Source organism: Cynara cardunculus (genome assembly GCF_001531365.2).
Source record: "Cynara cardunculus var. scolymus isolate 2C chromosome LG 13, CcrdV1, whole genome shotgun sequence".
NCBI lineage: Eukaryota > Viridiplantae > Streptophyta > Magnoliopsida > Asterales > Asteraceae > Cynara > Cynara cardunculus.
In genome coordinates, this window is record NC_037540.1 from 376,615 (window position 1) to 397,295 (window position 20,681).

The 20,681-nt window shown below is 32.8% G+C and overlaps 2 protein-coding genes across 4 annotated transcripts; both read right to left on the reverse strand.

Annotated features, from left to right (window-relative positions):
• Positions 1 to 73: 73 nt before the first annotated feature.
• LOC112524235 (CTD small phosphatase-like protein 2) lies at positions 74 to 8,636 on the reverse strand. Of its 3 annotated transcripts, XM_025133983.1 has the most exons (9): positions 8,581 to 8,636; positions 8,424 to 8,477; positions 7,894 to 7,995; positions 6,251 to 6,506; positions 5,753 to 5,898; positions 2,968 to 3,061; positions 2,212 to 2,493; positions 1,311 to 1,648; positions 74 to 525 (listed from the first exon to the last, which is right to left on the reverse strand). In XM_025133983.1, the coding sequence occupies exons 4-9, from the start codon at positions 6,405 to 6,407 to the stop codon at positions 322 to 324; spliced, it is 1,221 nt and encodes a 406-aa protein (XP_024989751.1). In that variant the 5' UTR covers positions 6,408 to 6,506; positions 7,894 to 7,995; positions 8,424 to 8,477; positions 8,581 to 8,636; the 3' UTR covers positions 74 to 321. The 3 variants fall into 3 exon arrangements, with proteins under 3 accessions (XP_024989751.1, XP_024989752.1, XP_024989749.1); XM_025133984.1 differs by lacking the exon at positions 7,894 to 7,995 and having other exon boundaries at positions 5,753 to 5,895; XM_025133981.1 differs by lacking the exon at positions 7,894 to 7,995.
• A 2,272-nt stretch (positions 8,637 to 10,908) lies between these two features.
• LOC112525136 (ELMO domain-containing protein A) lies at positions 10,909 to 16,555 on the reverse strand. The gene is made up of 9 exons (XM_025135104.1): positions 16,334 to 16,555; positions 14,503 to 14,612; positions 14,177 to 14,245; positions 13,664 to 13,779; positions 12,994 to 13,048; positions 12,775 to 12,895; positions 12,005 to 12,052; positions 11,779 to 11,873; positions 10,909 to 11,178 (listed from the first exon to the last, which is right to left on the reverse strand). The coding sequence occupies exons 1-9, from the start codon at positions 16,425 to 16,427 to the stop codon at positions 11,080 to 11,082; spliced, it is 807 nt and encodes a 268-aa protein (XP_024990872.1). The 5' UTR covers positions 16,428 to 16,555; the 3' UTR covers positions 10,909 to 11,079.
• Between the last annotated feature and the right edge of the window lie 4,126 nt (positions 16,556 to 20,681).

Genomic DNA, 20,681 nt, shown 5'->3' on the forward strand with positions numbered 1-20,681 from the left:
GGATTTTATAAGTTAATTTGATTTTTGCAGAAAAAGAATAAATAAAAAGTAAAAGAGAGAAAACAGGAATTCAACTAAAATACATTGTTAATTAAATTAAGACACCCCTATTAATCCAAAGCAACAAGTTATTCCTTGGCATGGGATGGAAATAGAAAGGAAATGGACAAACACTTTTCTTAAAGACTCAAAACTACACACCATAGCCTCATATTTCTTTCCTAAAATAGGAACAATGGCCTTATGCATATGATGAAGCAGCTCTTCGTTATTTTTCTTCTTCTTCAGTTGAACCAAATATGTTTATTTTTCAATCATTGCTCACCTTTCAAAGGCTTCTCCTAAGGGACAAACTGCTGCCGCTATTTTCTCTCGGAGGTTGAATTTCTTAGCGATGAATGGCCGAACATCTTCAACGCCAACTAGGCTTTCCAAAAATGGCAATAAGGAAAGCAGCTCTTGATCTGAACGGTCGTCAAACCAGCTCTCTATTGGTATACCATTGTCGATTTGGAATCCAAATGCCTGAAATCAAACAACAGCAGGAAAGACATTATTACAAAATGACACTTAGACTGACATAAAAAGGATATTAAACTGATAAGAATGAATACTATACTTATTTGTAGCCAAAAGCCCGAGAATGGTATGACATTTAGAAGACATTGGGTTATTTTGGGACATCAAACTATGGGAGCATCTATTCAAAAGATAACACAACCCAATAATAGGGGGAGGTTCAGATAAGAAGGCTAAATATTGTGAGAAGGTAAGAAGGGAAGGTTCATATGCAAACTATTGGAAAAATCCCGAAAAAAAATCTACTCCTTTTGTCCCAAAATAAATGTCCAGAATGAAAATGACACAGTTTTAGAAATATGTAACTATTACCCTCTTTAATTAACTAAATAACAATTTTACCCTTAATAATAGAAAAAAAAAATTATTCATCTTATAATTAAGGGTAGAATGGGAAAAAAAATTTACTTTTGAAAGCGAACACTTATTTTGGGACAAACTAAAATAGATACACGGACACTTACTTTGGGATAGAGGGAGTATTTGAAGATGTCTATGTGAACCGACATTACAAATTATTCATATGGGTTCAAATATGCATATTCAAATAATTTTTTCAATAATTCAGATATAAACCTTTCCTTTACCTTCCCTTCTTAACTTCTCACAATATGTAGCTATTATGAACCCATATGAATAATCTATAATGTCGGTTCACATAGACATCTTCAAATAGATTTTTTTTCAATGTATTGCAACATACAATTGAGTGAGGAGTGCATAAACAATACCTGTGGAGAGTTATCAATCATCACAACACGTGATAAATCACGACCAAGGACCGAGAGATCTTTGAGGTAATTCCCTTCTAGAAAAACACAGGACTCACGATAAACACGATGCCTGAACACTTTCCTCTTTGGATCCAGCACATTCAGGAGCTGTTCTGCATATATGCTTTGGCTAGCAGTAAATATAATAATCTCAAAGAGACTAGCCACCCGCTCCATAAACTCTTTGAGGTAAGGACGGCAACGAACGTAGACCTTGTGATCCTCGAGGTTAAAGTTCACAGAAAATGTGAAATCTGCATCATCACAAGGTTCGAGTGTGGAATGCACCAAAGTCTCTGCCAAACAACACAAAGCCAACTCAATGGATTTTATAGCAATAACAAGTTTTTGCCTAAGGCTCTGCTTGTTAGCAGCTTAATGAGATTCACAGCTTATTTGGTCAGTTTGATAGTGGCTTACTGATATAAAAAGTGGCTTATTCAATAAGCTTCTAGAGGGAGCTTTATGCAAAAGCCAAGTTTTTCCTAGACCTCCCTCTACCAATAAAAAAACACTCCTTCCATCTATGAGAAAACCCTCCCAAACAAAAACATCTCAATATATACAGACAGATTAATCCACACAGACAGCTTTATCCATACAGGACTTTGGGACTCTTTGTTAGCAGCTTAATGGAGCTCACGGCTTGTTCAGTCAGTTATACATGACTGTTTGGTAGTGAATTAATCTGTCTATATGGATTGGGAATGTTTTTGTTTGGGAGAGAGTAGTATGAGCCAAAAAGACCGGAACCACAAAGTAGTCGCTCAGCAGTATGAAAATCACAAACATATTTTTGCAAAGTTTACATTTAATAACAAATTTGAAGTGTAAGCAACACATCGAGAGAAATACTAACCATCCAAGTCTAGAACAAGGGTAGTTGGTGGGCAACTCCGTGTCTGCTTGGGTAGTAGCACAGGCCTAAAAGATGGGACCACAGACGCTAATTCCGGCAAGTTCTTTATAAAAAAATAAGGATCAAATTCATCAAATTCTTCACATTCGTCATCCTCCATTTGAACATCAGATGTACGATCATGGTCATGATCATGATCATCTTCATCAACACATTCCAACTTTGAGTCTTTCATGCATTGGTATATAGCTGATACCTCATTTGAAAGACCACATCCTAAATCTGTATCACAAGAAGATAGCAACATTAAATGCAACAAAAAAGGTACATCCATTCTAATGCAAAAATTCACCCCAATAATCAGCTTATACAACATTTATCAAAATTGTATATTAATTACACCAAACAGATATCAATTATTAATCATGTATGCCTTTTCTCCACAAATCCCGAATTTCACAATTGCCTTTCTTAATGAAGTGACAGAAATGCATGCCACCAAAGTTCTATAACATCTCAGGCTAACTATACCAGATATTGTCCGCTTTATCCACACCTGGACTCACGGTTTTAAAGCACGTCTACTAGAGGAGGTGTCCAGTTTCTTATAAGGCAACCTCAGTTCCTTTCCGCAACTGATGTGGGATCTTACAAAATACATAATGAAGTGACAAAAAATATGCAACCAAAGGAACTTATGCTAGTATTAAGTAAAATCTATTTCAATGTCAACAAAATAGCAATTTCGTTATTTACCTCCATCTGCAATTTCTCCTTCAGCAGCTCTGGAAATATGAAAGGCAGGAGAAAATATGGTTCCATTCACGAAAGGGTCTGTCACGTTATATCCCTACACCATATCAAAAAGTAGTTGTGAGGATCCATGACTCAGCACAATTTCAGGAAGTAGAAATGTTTACAAGTATCACAGGATATGATAGAATGAAGAAATTCACTAGGAAGTATTTCAGTTTATCCAGTTTAGGACTAACTTCACAAAATCAACTATCTAATCACTAAACTTTTAATTGATTTTGCTTATTTTCCTTTCCCTCTATTGTAACATTTTATCCATCCCCAATATGATTATATTTCCTTAACACACCAGTAACATAATCATCTTATATGTATGTGCTATTCTTTTGGGTCATTGGTTTATAGAGAACTCCATATATTGTGATAACCATGGGAACTATTATCTTAAGGTATTGTTTCATATGATTCTTTTCTCATCTAAGGCTAGCATTTAATGTACTGATAAACATATATTTGTTTCATAATCTGTTTGCTACATATGTATGCAGTTCACAATGTGAAACTTTTTTACGTGTGACTTTTGTTTCAGAAACAGGCTAAAAAGGTTCACATTGTGAAACAAATATATGTTAATCGATATTCTAATTTCTAGTCTTAGATGAAAAAAATCATATGAAATATCACATGATGCACTAGTTCTCAAGATTGTCACAACTTCAGGGGTTCTCAAATGAAGGTCCCCTATGGTTTATATTTATATAAGATGCACTACTCCCTTCATGCAGCCCCTTGAACATGGGGCCTCCTTACCATCAAGGGATCTCTTGGAAATCAAAAAGTGAATCCTCTTGGTGAGTACTGTCCATGTTGTGTAGAAGGAACTACATAGTTTAAGAAAAGCTTAACATGGGATGAAGGGGTAAGATCATGTTTTATCTTTTCATATTACAATGAAGTTGGACTGAACTAATTCAGATTGAACTTCAAAATAAGGTATTATATGCATCCTGAAATATAATAGCTTGAATGAAAATTAAGTTGGTGAAAGGGCCTTTGGTCTAACAGTATCAAAGCCTATGGCCTTTGGCCTCCTAGGAGGTCAGGGCTTCAAACCTCACCAAAGATGAGGAGGGTGTGTGAGTTTATTTGTTGCACTTGCCGTACATAAATATTATATATTTCAAAGTATACATACATACATATATATATATAAAATAGCTCAAAGGAAAATTAAGTTGGTGAAAGCTGATAATTAGTTCATAACTTCATATATCCTGGATGGCACAAAAAAGCACCACTCTTAGCTCTTCCCTAGTTCCCTGATAAAAACAGTCAGTTGACAGGAGATGAAGCAGACAATATACAAACAAATGTTTATCATCTTGAGGTACATTTTAAATACTTGCATGCTTCATTTTAGAAGCATATTCAGTAATGAGTCCTGATATACCACTAGCCTCTTAGTTATGCACTCAATGTCAGCTCCCCTGTGAAAGTTAGTCATTATTCAGATCTCAGGGTAATGAGCAAAGGAATGGAACAAATTATTCATATTATTTTCCATGTTTGGTTTGTGTTCATTATTACAAGTATAGAACGGACAAAATCCAGAATGTTGACCAATATATATGCAATAATGTTAATCCTCCTAACTATCCTCCTACTTATCTTCCGAATAACAAGAAGATGACACTTAACAAAATCTAAGCATTTCTTTTTATATCCTCATATCTTCCCTTGGATGCTGCCAGGTGTCTTATCTTGTTATTGGAAGGATAAATAGAAGATTGAGGATTTAGAAGTACTCATATATAAAGTGCTTCATTTGTTCAAATAGAGAGTGTGAATCTTACTTTTCAATGTCACTCAAAAACCTACTAACCACTGTTTTATTGCAGATTAAAGATAATTATTATATTAAAATATGACAACCCATAACGCTAATCAAAATAAGTAGAACATTCATGTTAATTTTTTAATTTGAACAGCAAAAGTATCAATTTACATAACAGAAATGGTGGATTTCTTAAAACAGAATAAGTATCAGCACAACAAAGAATCTTCGCCATGAAAACAAGGTGGAACGCCAAAAAACACACAAACAAGCTCAACTTAAATAAACAAAAAATATTTCAAAAATCTTCTACAAACCAACTACCACAGCAATAATAAACCAGGGATTTTGTGGACTGAGAATGCACATCAAAGAAGCATTTCCATCCCCTGATGGAATTAGAATATCAGAAATATCCAGTACCTCTCATTAAGCCTTCATAACGTGCCATATACATCTTCACAAAGCATAGTAGCTAAAGGCCATTGTAGCTATAAGTATTATTTTTATTTGAGTTTACATTTGATGTTGATATTGTATTATATAATGCTTGCCTGCTGGTTGTATATGTCTAATGCTTTCTTATCTCATAAACTTGCACTTGCAATTGGGCATACATTTGTCTACGATCCTCTTAAGGTGAAAGAATAATAAAGCAAGAAAGAGCTCAAGGGCTATTGGCAGGCTGGCAACTACATCAAGCAGGCATTAAAGTTGAACCATGACTAGAAGACAGGGTTGGTAATTTTGAAATTCAAAATAGAAATAACAATAGAATGAATATCAGTATCAGGTAATACTATTTCGCTTCTCATATAATCATATTCTAAGACCAGAAATCCTATAAATTATCTAAGTTCAAGTAATCTCATTGAATAACAGTCAAGAGAATTTATGTAATGTTAATGAAGCCTGAAAGTCAAACATAACACTGAACAGATATACGATTACCTCAGCATCGACGGACATGTCGTTGATTGCAAGATAAGAATCATTGTCCAAACATACAGTGGCATTGGTGTCAGCTTCAGATATGCCTCTAGCATTTAAATTGGTTGTGTCAACACTCTCCTTGCATTTCCTTGTGCAGGTGGCTGCTGGTAGTTACAATAGACATACACATGCCATCGAAATTATAATTCCCCAAAGTGAAAGAAAAGTAATAATGCCTAATGGGTCCAAAGATAAAATACACCAAAGAATGTATGAATCATTCACAAACTCATTAACTTACACCAACTTGAACACATGAAAGACCCATGATTCAATGGCTGCCCATTTAAAAATTAAATACAGTATTTGCAGCAAAATAACTTCAGTATGGCGCCAAGAATCAGAAATGAACAGCAAAGCCAACAGGGTAAAAAAAAAGCACATCCAGAAACAATGAAGGTTAGTTTGTCTGACTGTAAATGATAGTATAAGATGACGTTACGATAACAAACGTGCCTGGTTTTTGTTTTCTAGCAGAAGATGTAATCATCTGAGATACTTTGTTCTCTTGGTCGTTGACATCTTCAGACACCTTCTTCTGAGTTCTTGAAACCTTTGGACTCCCAAGCCCTTTAGAAGAATTCCTTCCCATTGCTACTTTCTTGGTTTGCATCTCAAACTTGGGGAAGATCTGTCTAGATGCTTATCAACTTCAAAACTTAGGTAGATATAACACGATCTCCCTCAAACTGCCACAACATCACAAAATTCCCTAACCCAAAACAATAGGCAAGGAAATGATGATAAATTACCCAGTCAACAATATAGGACTTTCAACAATGTCAAAAAATTTAAACTCAACACAGGAACACAAATAAGGCTATCGTGGTGTTGGGAACACAAGTGGGTGAATATTTATCACCGTGTACTAACAGTTTGTCATTATGAAGAAATGACAGCTATTGGTGCTATCACCATTCACCACCGCTGAGCAAAATAATTGAGGTGCACAGTCATGACTCATGAATGAGCTGAACATTTGACTTATACATCAAAATCATATAGACGATATTAGTTATAAGCATTTAAGCACGAATATGACGTTTTGTATGGTTATAATAGATTGTAATCTTGATGTTCTTTTAATATTAAAATAAGGCATGTGCAATACTATGCATACAAGCTACAAAAAGCACAGTGTTTGATACAGATTTAGAGGGAAGCCAGGTACACTTTAGCTCAAGCCTCAAAGTAGTAGGCCATTCAATGATTACATGGTTGGAGATACTTCTTCTCTCAAATTAGACTGCACATAGTAACAGAGCATGATATCACTCAAATGACAATTTCCCAAACTAGTAACAGAGCATGATATCACTCAAATGACAATTTCCCAAACTANTAGTAACAGAGCATGATATCACTCAAATGACAATTTCCCAAACTAGTAACAGAGCATGATATCACTCAAATGACAATTTCCCAAACTACTTTTTTGCAGCCAAAATAAAGTATTATTGAAACTTTCATCAAAAATAGGAGCACTGGATTGATATGTTAACACGACATTAAAAGTCAGGCCACATGATACTTGATACAAACACTTCACTTGATGATTGTAAGTGATGAAATCTTGGATTCTTGAAACCAAACTTTCATGCTTGAGATCTGGAACTCAAAATAACCATCACAATCAGAACTATCCATGAATAAACCTAAACTACCCTTTGTACTCGATACTCAAAAGGCTCTTTCACATATCTGAAAATTGAACTCTGCACACTCAAAATAACCATCACAACCAGGGCTGTCTACATATAAACCTAAACTACCCTTTTTACTACCACTTTTGAATGGTTTGCACGATCTTTTCCATGTTCAGCCATACTACAATGCTACTTTCATCTAAGGCTGCATTTGATCTTATTTATGCTTTGCTTATCCCCATTCAAGCTTTCATCGGCTTCAGTATTTCTAATGCCAATAACTCTCACAATAGTAACACAAAAATTAATGTGACCTTCAAATCCAGTTCTGTCCAACCTTCATTCACTGAAATCAATAACTAACATCACTCATCTCCATATCTGGTCATAAAGTTGAATCATGTATATTGGATCAACATATAGAAAGCTTTAAAATACACAAACAAAGCTTACATTTATGATTTTCTAGCCAAACAGAAAACTTCCCAACCTTCACAAGTCTTTGCAAAACCATTACTGGCCATTCACCTATAAATGACACATTTTCTCCCTTTCCTGAAATTCACCACGCTTATAATACAAAAAGTAAATAGCAGAAATTTGACTCTACCGAGTGCCCTTGGACCCAATTCATCATGCATCAATTGTAAACAAATCGATAAAATCAACAACTAGAAGCTCCTTCCACACAAAAAAATGGCTACCTGCTCTACACGATATATGTGTTCTACAGTATGAACGTAAATGAAAATGAGCAAATCGCTGAATCCCCAAAACATAACTTACCGATAAATCGAATCCTAAACTTCAAATCTTTAACTATTAAAACAAACCAATAATCAAATCATCCTATTTAAACAAGCAATAAAACCTCGATTTCGAAAACCCTAAAAACCCTACTTGCGACAATAACAACAAAAATCAGCTACATTAACACATAAAAACAGCTAACTTCAACCATTTACAATCTGAAATAACTATACCTGATTCCAGCTCGATCAGTCTGGCAGCTGAATAACACACTTCAGAGGCGATTACTGTGCGAACAAGATGAATCGAAGCAACGGTCACAAGAAAACAAAAAAATACGATAAATCTAAAATATAGACAATCCAACTGAAATTTTTTGAATAAAATTACCATGTAACAATTAAAAAGCTTCAAAAATTAGAAATTTTCCCTCCAAAGAAAGAGAGGGAAAACTAAAAAGAAGAACGAAAATTTGGGACTGATAAAAGATTTTAGGGGAAAATTTTATTTATCCATTAATCTATAAATATCAAAGAAATTGTCTGTAACTAACAAGCTTTGCTTCTATTATGTCCCTACTCGCATATGAGGCGCGTGCGAGTCACGGTTTGATTTAGTATGTGTATGGATAAGAAACTTTATGGGTGCCTTTGGTTCTTGTGTCCGGAAACCATAGAGCATGACACACTACTTGTTTAATATTTCATAAGATGATAAATTTATTTTTAGTGTTGTTATTTATTTATTTTATATATTTTAATTAATTTATGTAATTTATAAAGTTATGGTAAAATAGATATTTTTCATAACAAAATATATTATTAAAAAGTTTGATTCAACTATTTTACTTCAATCACTAGCTCTGCCTTCTGCATCCTTTTTTTACGGTTAAGATAACGACTTCGAGCATTACCAACTCCTATAAGGTGATGGTTGATGTGTGCAAGATCCGGGAACGGATTACAACTGATTCTGGCTTCATGCAGGCGAGTTGCAGCCTGCAATATGAACTAAGGAGTCAATATAATCAAAATGACACCAAAATAAAATGTTCATGTAAAAGATTATATTGATATCATCTTATATTTAGGATCATAATAAAATCTCTAAAATATATTATAAAAAATTATAATTTATTTTAAAGATTTTAATTTTTAACTTTATATTTTTTTTTAAATATAAAAACACCGCATGGAATGGGTGCGTCGTGCGTGGGCGGAAGGGGTTAAACATACGTGCGAGTTTTGGGGAATATAAAGTTTTGCTGCTACACATTTACATTTCTCTCTTTTGAAATTTTGGTCAATTTCGTCGATTGGTCTTCTATTTTCTATGTAATTACATTTAAAGCCCTTCTTTTATGTGAAAATTGCTGGATTTCCCCTCAAGTTTTTTTCTTTTCATGATCACACAAATACAAATACGGTTATATCCAAAATACAGAAAGAAAAAAACTTCAAATTTTCAAAATAAAAAGTTATATTTAATTCCGACGATCTATTCAAGTATTCGATTCATTTAATACTCTCAATAAATTTTTATATATGGTCTTTCTGTGGTAAAAATAATTAATGTATTTTCTCTCTTTTCTAAAATATAAATTTGAAGATTTTTGTTTTTTTCTAAATATGTTTAAAATAAGTATATTCTCACATTTTCTTCATATTCTACTGAATGAAGTGTAAGAAAATGAAGTTATCTTTTTCTTTGACGTATATAATATTTTTATACGGAAAATAGAATAAATAAACTCACACATCCTTCTCATATTTGAGGTTTGAATTTTTGACCTCCTAGGAGGCCAAAAACTCACATATCGTTAGGCCAAAGGCCATTTGATAAAATGAAGTAATCTTTCTTGTGAACATCTAAAAGTATAGATTGAGATTTGAAACCTCGTTGATCAACTATAATGGAAATGGTTCTTGGGTTTTGCTAATGTTCGATGCACAATACAATGGATTTGTACCTTATTTGGATTTCAGATCTTTTGATAAACGAAAAAAACACAGAGTTTTGTTTAATTGATGAACCAGTTATTTTTTCTAAAACACACCCACAATGAGAGGTGGTAATGTTGTGTCACGCATAATGCCAAAATGGCAATTTGCAACTTATAAAAACGAGTAAACTATGTTTTTAATTATTGTGGTTTGTTGAAAGTTGTTATTGTTTTTCGTATGCTTTCAAAAATATGATTTATACTTCATTACTTTTTTTATCCTTGTGGTTTACAGACTCGTTGATATTTTCATCTGTATGGTTTACAATTCATTGTTGGTTGAATCCTTGATACTTAACGATAAATCACTGATAAAGTTAACCTTAGGAATGAAAACAGCTACAAACTATAAACCACAGTGACAAAAACCATAATTTCGAAAGCATTTGGATGAAAATTGCAATTTTTAACACATCACAAAAACAAAAAACGTAGTTTTGTCTAAACACAAGCAAGCAACAGATGCTTAAGTGGGGCATTTTACCAAATGATTATCGGTACACGTTTATCAACAAGAATCACCACCTTCACTTTTTAACATTTCGGCCATCAAAATAAACTGTTGGTAAGCATTATCACACGGTAAGAGTCACCACCTTTACTTATCGAGAAGGGTAAGACACTCGGTCCTCATCTTGCTTTTTACCTGATAGGATTCTTGATCCTTAATAGACTCACTCGATAAGGTAAGTAATATGGTAAACACTAACCTGATAAGCGATTGATGCAATTCGTTTCAACTAATCATCAGCTTATATAAACTGGTATATTGTAGGCCCTATTATCACATTGTGATGTGATCCTGATATAAAAATTGCTATCAGGAATCAATTGTATGTGGTTTACTCTAATTAAAGTCACTTGGTTCTTGCTTTACATGGCTGATGCTAATAAAGAAGACGAAAAGATGGCATATCTTCGATCCTTAGAACGTCATCCAATAGAAGCTCTTTCTCCAGCTGCATCCGAGTCGATTTCAGTACATCCTGTTGAGTTGATTTAAGAAGTTTGTGTTTGTTGAAACTTGAATATAAGTTTGACCTCAAAAACCAAAGTGCCACCATTTTGAAATCGGGAGATTAACTTTTCAGGTAATAAATGTACAGAGAAAGTTCAAAATGCTAAGGTGCGAACTGAAGGTTTATACGTGAATCATTAAAAAACTCTATTTGAAGATGCATATGTGAAGCCATATAAATAATATGTAATGTTGGTTCACATATCATCTTATAATATATTTTTTCTGATTTCATTACAAATGAACCTTTCCTTCGCACCTCACCATATTTAACATTCTCATTCGAACCTCCTATTACATTATACACATATAGAATGAGGTTCAGGGAAAACCCCAAAAAAATAGAATACTGGTAAACACGCAAATAATCATCCATCTGTATGGTATGCACATGTGCATACAAGAAATTGAAGATGTTTCTTGGTTTCTATGCACTTGTGCATACCTGACAAATTACTTGTATAAACACATGCATGTTCCTCAATTTTTCATTTTTTTGCAGTTTTGTACTGAAACTGACCTTATATATAAAATATCGATCAAATAAAGGAGGTTGGTGTCAACTTACGTTAAACTCCATGTAGCTTGCATTTTTCTCTTTCCATTTTTTGTCCATAATGACAAATGCGACACAATAAAGCAGATCAAAAGCCCACTCGTTTTCTGAAAATGCATCAAAGCCTCGTTTGGTCATTCAACATTTTTCATATGGCGAGAGGAGAAACACATTCGTGATTCTGGATCCTGTTTACTTGTAAGAAGTTGAGATTAAAGAATGGAACAAAATGGGATACCTGACAACATATGTACGAAAACAGCGCTCACAAGTGTCCTGGGTTTTGCTGAAATATCGACACTATGTGATTAGCCAATATCTTCAAGAACCTCAACAGTGCGTTTGGTATCCAGACAACATAGAACAGGACAGAACAATTGCTCAATGTTTGATAAGACATGACAAATAAAATGATCAATTTACCCCTAATGAGTTGCTTCTATCTTTTATAATTGATTAATTTATGTAATTTATTATATTATTAATAAAAATAAATATTTTTATAACATGATATATCATTAGAAAGTTTTCGTTAAAGACAAATTAAAATGACACAAAAATAAAAAGTTTATGTAGTTTCCAATTTTTGTTTTATACATTTTCTATATTACTATATTATTATTTAATAAATTACATAAATTAACCAAAATATAGAAACTATACAAAAATAATATTTTAAAGAACAGTAAAGTGAAAGTTTAAAGTACATAAAATACAATAAATAAGATTTAAAGAATGAATAGAATGCAAAGAGGTAGACGTATTTGATGTTTTAGAAAAGAATTATGTTTTATTTTGAAGTTATACTTGTAAAATATAGGTTTGTTCCATGGGGTAGGTGGAACACGTTTGTTTCATAAAAGTCATGTCAAACATGGAAAAAGTGATACATGTTCTGTTCTGTTCTGTCATGTCAAGTGTACCAAACGCACCCCTACACTAGTACACTACTTTGCATATGGAAATCAAATGCTGCAAAATCTTAAGAAAATATGTGGTCTTGCTTACTAGCATCTAGATCAAGCAGTTTCATGAGCATAAATGTAATATTTACACCAGCTACAGCAAATGGATATTCCCACGCCGCTCCCCTAGCACCTTGTTTTCTTAATAGTTGTTGAAAAGATATCTGCAGTTCGGAATATAAATTAAGGAAATAAAACAAAGAGAAACGTGTTACAAATGACGAGAGTTTTGGGTCTATGTAGCCAATATCTGAAACCTTACGGAGAATGTCTTTGCAAAAAAGAGTAGGTTCTCCAAGGAGATGAATCCAGCTCCCCTGGTTATCAACAAAAATTAGCAAAAAATCAAGTTAGAAGTAAAGTTGTCTGAATCAAAGATGTGACACCCGAAGCAACAGGCTGGCCTAGTAAACAGTAACTTCAAATCCAACTTAAAACCATGGTGGAAGTTATTGGTAGGCCACAACTTGAGGCTTATAAGAGCATCTCCAACAGATTCTATAAAATAGAGAAATGGGGATTTTTTAGACAATTTTTTGCTCCAACAGATTCCTCAAAACTTTCTCCAAAACGGAGCAAGTGGGAGAAAGGGTGTCAAAATCTTCAAATTTCGAGAACTCCCCAAAAACGATTACCAACCATTAAGATATCTCGAAATTAAATGTTTAGAAGAGAGAAATAATATTTTATTGAATGTACGTAATATTTTTGATAATAAAATAGAATGTTGCAATCCCCAAAGTGGAGAAACTATTGGAGTTGAATGCACTTTTTTTTGGAGATTTTGAATTTTGATTCTCCATTTTGGAGGAATTTTTGGAGAATCTGTTGTAGATGTTCTAAGGAGCTCACAAGTCCAATTTTCTATCAATGTGGGACGAGTTGTTACAAAAGAGAAGTTCCACAACTTCCATGGCAAGTAAAATAGCAACCTGAAATCTGTTGATGGGTCTTTTCCCTGCCATCCCATTTGTTTCCATTGATCCGATATCAAGCCATGTAGCTCTTGACCAGGGAATGTAGATGACCATAATGCCCTCAAAGCCTCCTGTCCTCTTACAAAAATGTAACTAGTAACTCCAAACTCATCATTATGCAATTTAATTACAAAAATGTGGAAATGCTATCACGTTCGTTCTTGAATTCTTTTGTCAACTTTTTTTTGGAAGGTTTTCTATGCTATGCCCAGACTATCCCGGCAAATTGTGACTATCAGCCCAGATAAACTCAGTGGCCACAATTGTTGTGGACGCCTAGAATTGAACCCGGGGAAAATGGGATATTCCACCACATCCCCCTGAGCCTCAACCACTACGCCACAACCTTTGTGCTTTCCTTTTCTTAACTTTATGCATACAAACGTTCTCACGACATTGTTGTCAATCCTCCATGAACATTAGTACTAAAAAGGTAAATCTACTGAAAGGTTTTTGGATTTAAACTACCTGATGTTCAATCCGATTAGCATCAAAATAAATTTTCGTCCGGTTTTTCAGTCTTCCTAGTCTCTCCTCCTGCAGGATCATAAATACCACATGTATGTTTGAGAAAGCAATTGATCGTTATCTAAAAATAACATGATTAAGTGATCATTGATTTAGAAAATCCACAATTTGAATGTGAATACACAATGACCACGACACGATGCTAAATAATAAGATTGAGATTTAGAGCTCAGCAGCATACGAGAAGCAAACACAACAAAGATCTTGGATCCTTTTACTCATTTTACTTTACTATTTTGTGGGTTTATAAAAATCTGTAAACTTGCCTGAAGAGGAGTCACATTCATGCAAATCCGTGCATAATTTCCCTTTCCCTTAAAACACACACAAGGAAGGCCCTTCCTCATCCACGTAGGAGCACCACAAGTTGTGGGATCTGCACTAAACTAGTTAGAATTCTGTCCATATCCACAGCATGAATTACAAGAAATTACACAGTCCAACTTTTAGTTAATGCAATTGACGAGAGGTGAGCTACTTTCCTAACCATCTTTCTTGCCGCTTTGTATCAAAACAACCGTCATACTATAAAATATCCCAAAGAAAAAACTCTGTATTTGCAAAACATGAACATTTATATCCAAATTTTGCCAAGTAGAATGGTTTGTTTGAAAAAACTAAAATCAAATACGTATTTTGCACGTATAGAGTGTTTTTTGAATTATGATGATTGTTTCAATACCAAGTGTCAAGTACAAAGGTCACTTATTTGATTGACAGATAGATGCTTATCCCTGAAATAACTGAGCTTTTTGTTGGTCATTAGCTATTTTGCAAGGATATTGCTACGAGGATACAGGTGAGTTATACGTGATGGCCATGGTTCAAAGATTATATAAAATTGAGGATATAGGGGTGCATTTGTGTATGCGCAACTGTGTGTGCATGCATACAAGTCTAAAACAGACCTATAAAAGACACAAGATATTTTATGATTCATACAGAAGCTATTTCATGATTCATACAGAAGCTGTGTATGATGGATACACACTAAAACCTAAATCTTATTGAACTTTTACTTTTACTTTTGCTTGGTCTGTCCACGTTGGTCCACACTTATTAGACAAAGAAAACACTTATGTGCAACTTTGGCAGTTTCATAATGAAGCTGGTACACATTCAAGGACAAGCAATAGTTAGGATGGACATCACCCCTTATCTAGAAACGGGTCTGGTCATAAGATAAAAGGTGAGCGATTGAAATAGCGACAAGCTTCGAGAGTCCGCTGCAAATAGTAAAGTTGAAATATGAGCTTTTTACAAAATAAGAGCTGTTATGAACGTGGAATGATGTGCCCTATCAAATTGCAGCATGCAAATGTTTAGATATATGCTTTGTGATACATCGAGAGATAGGATTGCAAGTGAGGATATACGAGAGAGAAGGTAAGAGTTGCAGAAGTTGAGGACAAACTAAGACAACTATACGTGAGTTGGTTTGGCCATCTGCAACATGGACCTTCAAATGCACCTGTGAAAGAGGGTGTTAAGAGAGGCAAAGGTCCACCATGGTCGACATAAGGGGTTTCACCTATTTGGTTGTATTGTGCCATTTTATAGTTTGTTTTGGTTTTCTTTTTGGCAAACCCCCGACTAATTTAGAATAAAAGAAGGTGATGTTGTACTCTTTTTTACAAAGCTCAAGCAGTTAGCAATTTTCACATGATACCGATTTTGAAGCTGATGCAAAATCCATTAGACGACCTAAGTCAAAGTGTAGTGTTCTTATATTTACTTTTACTAAAGAGCAGATGGAGTAACTTAATAGATAGAACAGCAATAACTAACCTTCAACACAAATTATAAATGAGAATAGGCATAATAAGAAATAACATAATGAACATTATCTCCAAAAGGAAGTAAGGAAACTGCAATCCAATGTGCGAAGTTTATGAACGCCATTGATCACAAAACCTACTCAATTTCCTTCCAACATTTTCGTAACTGATTAAAAGCAAAATACACACACAGATCACACATAAAAATCGATCTAAAATTAGTACAAGAATAATCATTCATATCCTACGTTCCAGAACTACAAAATTGAGAACATAATGACAATAAACATGTGGTTATGTGTGAAAAAATGATGAGTACCCGAAAAAGAAGCAGAGACGTGATAGAATCTAGACGAAATGGAAGGAACTGTACGGATAGCAATGCAGCTCCCTCCTCCAGATCTTCGATTCATTTCCTTCTACTCTGAATTGATTGATTTAGTAGCCTCGGATTCTCCAAAATTCGTCCATGAACGAAGGGTTGGGGTGGAGAGAGAGAAGAGATGTTCGTCTTCTTGTTTGTGGCTCTTCGCAAATTCAGCTTGCTGAATTGGGTTAATGTTGTTGTTTTCCCATCAAGCCGATTATGCCCCTGGAATTTATTGGTATTGCCAAATTAGTCCTTCTCTTTTAAAACTTTATAATATATCCAATCAAAACACTTTCTATTGGTGCAAGTTGTAAGGAGTGAACCAAGTTAGATCAAATGCATCTACGCTTGCAAATCAAATATGTGAATAAAAACATATAGCAAGGTTATCAAAACTCTTAAACAAATGAAAAACTAAGAATTATCCTAATAAATATTTATCTGGACGGTATGCATATGTGAATGTTAGTAATTGAAATTGTTATCGCACACACACATGCACATATATATACATTGAGAACTAGTGCATCATGTCTTATTTCATATGATTTTTTTTCTTATCGAATACTATGATTTAAAATATTGATCAACATATATTTGTTTCACAATGTGCTTTGTTTCACGTGTGCTTGTTTCACAATGTAAACTTTTTTAGTCTGTTTATGAAACAAAGTTGTACATAAAAAAAAAGTCTTACATTGTGAACTGCATACATATAAAGCAAATACATTGTGAAACAAATATACGTTCATCAATACATTAAACGCTAGTCTTATATGAGAAAAAACCATGTGAAACAATACGTTAAGATAGAAGTTCTAACAATTATCACAATATATGGAGTTCTCAAACGTTTTGTTTCACATGATTTTTTATCCATGACTATTATTTAATTAATAATTAACATATATTTGTTTTACAATGTGTTTGTTTCACATATATTTGTTCCACATTATGAACTTTTTTTGCATGTATGGAAAACAAAAAAATAGATGTTAAAAAGTTTCACATTATAAATATTACACATATAAAAACAACACACTATGAACATATAAAAACAACACACTATGAAATACATATATGTTAATCAATACATTAAATACTTTACTTAAATAAGAAAAAATCATACGAAACAAAATCTTAAGCAAAAGTTAACACATATTTCATAGACTTTGCAGTTCTTAAATGATTAAGCCTCGGTAGGAAATCCATTTCTTAACATATTGTACAATACTAGATGGAATATCTACATTTAAGAAAAAGTTCTAATGAGTGCAAGTACAAAAATAGAAGGGTTGGAAATGCATTTATAGAAAAGATGAAGGGTGGTTTTGGTTAATATTGGGTTGGGTGAAGATACCAAGATAGGGAGGCATTGGATGTTGCATGGAGACAAAAGAAGACCCCCTTGAACCTCCACATGTCTGCGTCTTACTCTTCACAGCATTCCGACCAAACCATTATCTTATTTAAATTTATTTATTTACACATATTATGTTTAAATTGGATATAATATTTTTTATAATAAATTCCAATAATACATAATCAAATCAAATCAGATCTAAATTCTTTTATTTTCTATTTATATAAAATAATAATATAATTGTTGTCAAGTTGCTTTATTATTATTTTTGTTTGCTTCTGAATTTGGACATTAAATAAATTAAGTATCACGGGATTTCGGTACGCGATTGGCATGTATTTTGTAATGATGATGTGTGTAATTATAACCAAGGGCGGACCCATATATATATATAGGGATAGCAAAAAAAACCAAAATCAAACAATTCGGGTTGGTTCGGGGGACCTCTTAACTGGACGGGGACAGGGACAATTTTTTGGGGATTGTATTGGGGATAGTGACGGTTACGGGGATGATTATGGTTATCGATTTTGGGGACGGGGACTCTAAAAACCGGCCCGAATCCGGCTCGTTGTCATTCCTACATACATAGATACGGTAGCACGGGCTACCGTTTCATACTTACGTCATGAGGGAAAAAACGATTTTAAAAGATGTTACTGTCTTATTTTGTTACGTATTACTACATAGTTTTTGAAACTGAAATGTTAGCACAGAATCTTAATCACTAAGATGGTAAACGTTACTTCATTTGTATAAAAGGTCTATGTTTGAGTCCCTAAAGGTTACAATTGTCAAATTTGGTGTTTTTTATATATGTCTTGTGTTTTTAAAAGGACAATTGCATGAAAAGTAACGTATTTTAACTTGATTTTTATTTTGAGTAATGTACATTCAAAACTTTTATTTTGGTACATAAGATGTAAAGTTTTAAATATTTAAGTACATGGATAACCGGTTGAAGAGTAATTTTAAATTTAAAAAATTAATGTCACTAATCACGTCAGCAAATAATACTGAGCTAGATATTACATCACTCGCCACATCAACATTAATCCGTTAGTGCTTCAACCGGTTACTCGGACACTTAAATGTTTAAAACTTATTAAGTACCAAAATGAAAGTTTTGAAAGTATACTACATAAAAAATGAATCAAGTTTAAGTACGTTACTTTTTATGCAATTTATCATTTTTAAAAGTATATTTAGATCGAACTCGAACATAAATCTTTTTTATATAAGAACAAGAAACCAACCTTTATATTTATTGCCACCACTTTTTTAAATTTTTTTTATAGAAGCATCTTTAATTGTTGACTTTCAAAATTGTTGAGCTACGATTACGACAATATACGGAATGATTCGGGGGAACTAAAATGATAAAAGATATTAAATCTTGTCTCGTGATTTACAATAATAATATATTTATTTTTTCCTAAAATAAATATTTGATAAAAGGATAAATGGTTTTGGCGTGTTATGTCAATTATTGTCTCTATATAATGTATATTTTAATGAAAATAATAAAAGATACACTGTTTATGATGTTATTTATGGGATTGATATGTAATTTATTACAAACTAGTTAATTCAAAAAAAATTAATAAATTAATCTTTTAAAATATAAAAGTCGTTTGTCATTTTTTCCAGATTTTTTTAATTATTTTATTATATTAAACAGTTGTATTGTTCATAAAAAAGTATCTAGCATGTTTTAGAAAGTCTAAAAAGTTATTTAACATTTTTAGAATGTCCAATAACTTATTTGTTTCAAAAAATTATCTAAATACTTAATCATTCCAAACACTAAAGTCTATTGGGTTATTTTAGACTTTTCTTTTTTTTATAATAACTTTAAAATATTTTCTAAATTTATATATATATATAGGTGGAGGTTCAAATGAGAACCCTGTGATTTACGAGAACGCAAATAACTCAAACTTTTTTAATTAATAAATTAACTTTTATTATATATAAATAATTTAATAAGGACAGTAATGCCAAACACTAAAAAACAACTTATCAGCTTATTGCAATTTGGTACTGCTATAGGCTAATCCAAACACTTTTTACAAAACTCCGGTTTGGTACCGCATAAGTTAATAAACACTTTTACAAAAAAGCATAAGTTGTTTTAAATAAGCAATCCCAAACACCCCCTAAGTAATTTTTATAATTTTTATTTTATTTTAATTAACCATAATTATCCTATCATGTTTCCACGTTTTACTATTGTTAGTTTTCTTCTTCTCCATGTTGTTCATGTTTTTTCTCTATATCACATGATTATCACACTCATATCACATGATTACACCAAAAATTTAACTTATCAACCCAAGTGATGTATAACGGTGATTATCACATACATATTACATGATTATCACACCCATATCACATGATTACACCAAAAATTTAATTTATCAACCAAAACAATAACCAAGTGATGTATAACGATGATTATCACACCCATATCACATGGTTACACAAAAAAATTAACTTATCAATCAAAACGATAACCCAAGTGATGTATAACGGTGATTATCACACCCATATCACATGATTACATTTATATCACATGATTACACCAAAAATTTATCACATGATTATCGTGTAAACGTGTTAAAATATTTGATGATATCATTTCCATTATTACCCTTTTAATTTTAATATTTTTTGAATCTTTTTAAATTTAAATTTTAAAAATCTTTTAATTTTATTTTTTTATCACAATATGAGGTTATTGGGTTATTTTTGCGTTATCGTAAATCACAGGGATTCTCGTTTGAACCCTTCCCTATATATATATATATATATATATATATATATGGGCATATTCAAGGGAGAACTGAGTTGTTTGTGGTAACTGTGAGAACCAATATTAACCACAAATCAATAGATAAATTAGGAAATTTATAAATTTGATAATTTTAAATT